At 64.8% G+C, this 1,115-nt stretch overlaps 1 protein-coding gene across 1 annotated transcript; it reads right to left on the bottom strand.

The window, feature by feature from the left end:
- Positions 1–894, bottom strand: LmxM_27_1560a_1 (uncharacterized protein; the record flags this gene model as incomplete). The annotated part of the gene is made up of 1 exon (XM_003886541.1): positions 1–894. A coding segment is annotated over one exon (894 nt), but the record flags the coding sequence as incomplete, so codon positions are not given.
- Positions 895–1,115: the final 221 nt, after the last annotated feature.

The following is a 1,115-nucleotide window of genomic DNA, read 5'->3' as shown; positions in this document are numbered from 1 at the left end:
GAGCCTGAGCGAGAGGCGCTGGATGCGCGGAAACTGGAGCATCCCCAGCACGTTGTTCTCCGCAAAGCACAGCAGCGGCACCAGCGGCACCCGTGATGCGATGGCCAGCCGTATGAAACCAGTGTGCTGCGTGATCAGGATCATCCTCGCCGAGCTGACCTGCGTGCGCAGCATCTCCGCCTGGCCACCCGTCACGATAAGGACGCTGTTGCCGCGCTTCAGGCTCGCCTCCACAGAGCGCCGGCTCACTGACAGCGCACCGAGGCGCAGGTTGAAGTCCCGCAGCAGCGGCACGTTGAAAACAATGCTCGCGACATGCGTCGACACATAGCGCTGCGCGTTGACGCCGACCTTGAGGGCCCACTCCGCCGTCAGAGACGCAAACAGCGCCGTGCCGGGGAACACGCCGTGGGGGTGGAAGGAGAACAGGTACTGCGACGTGTCGTCCCGCATCTGCACGGCGGGGTCGTCCACAATCACGCGAAAGTTGAAGTACTTCACCGCGTCGGCAAACAGGTAGTTGCGCGCGAGCTCCGTGAAGCGCAGGCTGCGCTGCGACCCTGTGTGGTACGGCTTGCCCGAGTACAGCGGGAGGTACCACAGCCACGCGCCGAGCACCGCGCAGTCCACGAGGTGCACGCCGAGCGCGCGCGCCAGCACCCACGACGGGCCACCCGCAACGTGCAGCATGCACCTCTGGTACGTCAGGTAGCCGATCACAGCGTACACCGCAAGCCTCATCGCGAGCCGCAGCGTCCTGAAGTTGCCCCCCATCAACAACACAAGCGCGCCGCACGCAGAGAAGAGGGTGCTGTGTCGCGGCTCCAACACACGACTCGCCATGCGCGCGCCTACAGCCCCTCCCCTACGAGGGCAAACGGTCACGCGCTCCCACTAGAGCGCATTCCTATGCCCGGAGGCAGTGCGTGAAAAGGGGATGGGGGCACGGTAACGCCCTCGTTGTCGCACCTGTCCGTGAAGTATGGGCTTCGACGAGAACGGGAAAAGAGGGAGGAGAAGGAGGGGCAGAGGAAAACGAGAAAGTCGGTGGAGACGCATCAGCGGAAGTGCGGTTCCCCCCCCTCCCTCACCACCACGCCCAAGAGCATCATAGG

The sequence above is a fragment of the Leishmania mexicana genome, contig 18 (genome assembly GCF_000234665.1).
Source record: "Leishmania mexicana MHOM/GT/2001/U1103 WGS CADB00000000 data, contig 18, whole genome shotgun sequence".
Taxonomy (NCBI): domain Eukaryota; phylum Euglenozoa; class Kinetoplastea; order Trypanosomatida; family Trypanosomatidae; genus Leishmania; species Leishmania mexicana.
The sequence above is the reverse complement of the archived record's forward strand: the minus strand, read 5'-3'. Positions and strand labels throughout refer to the sequence as shown.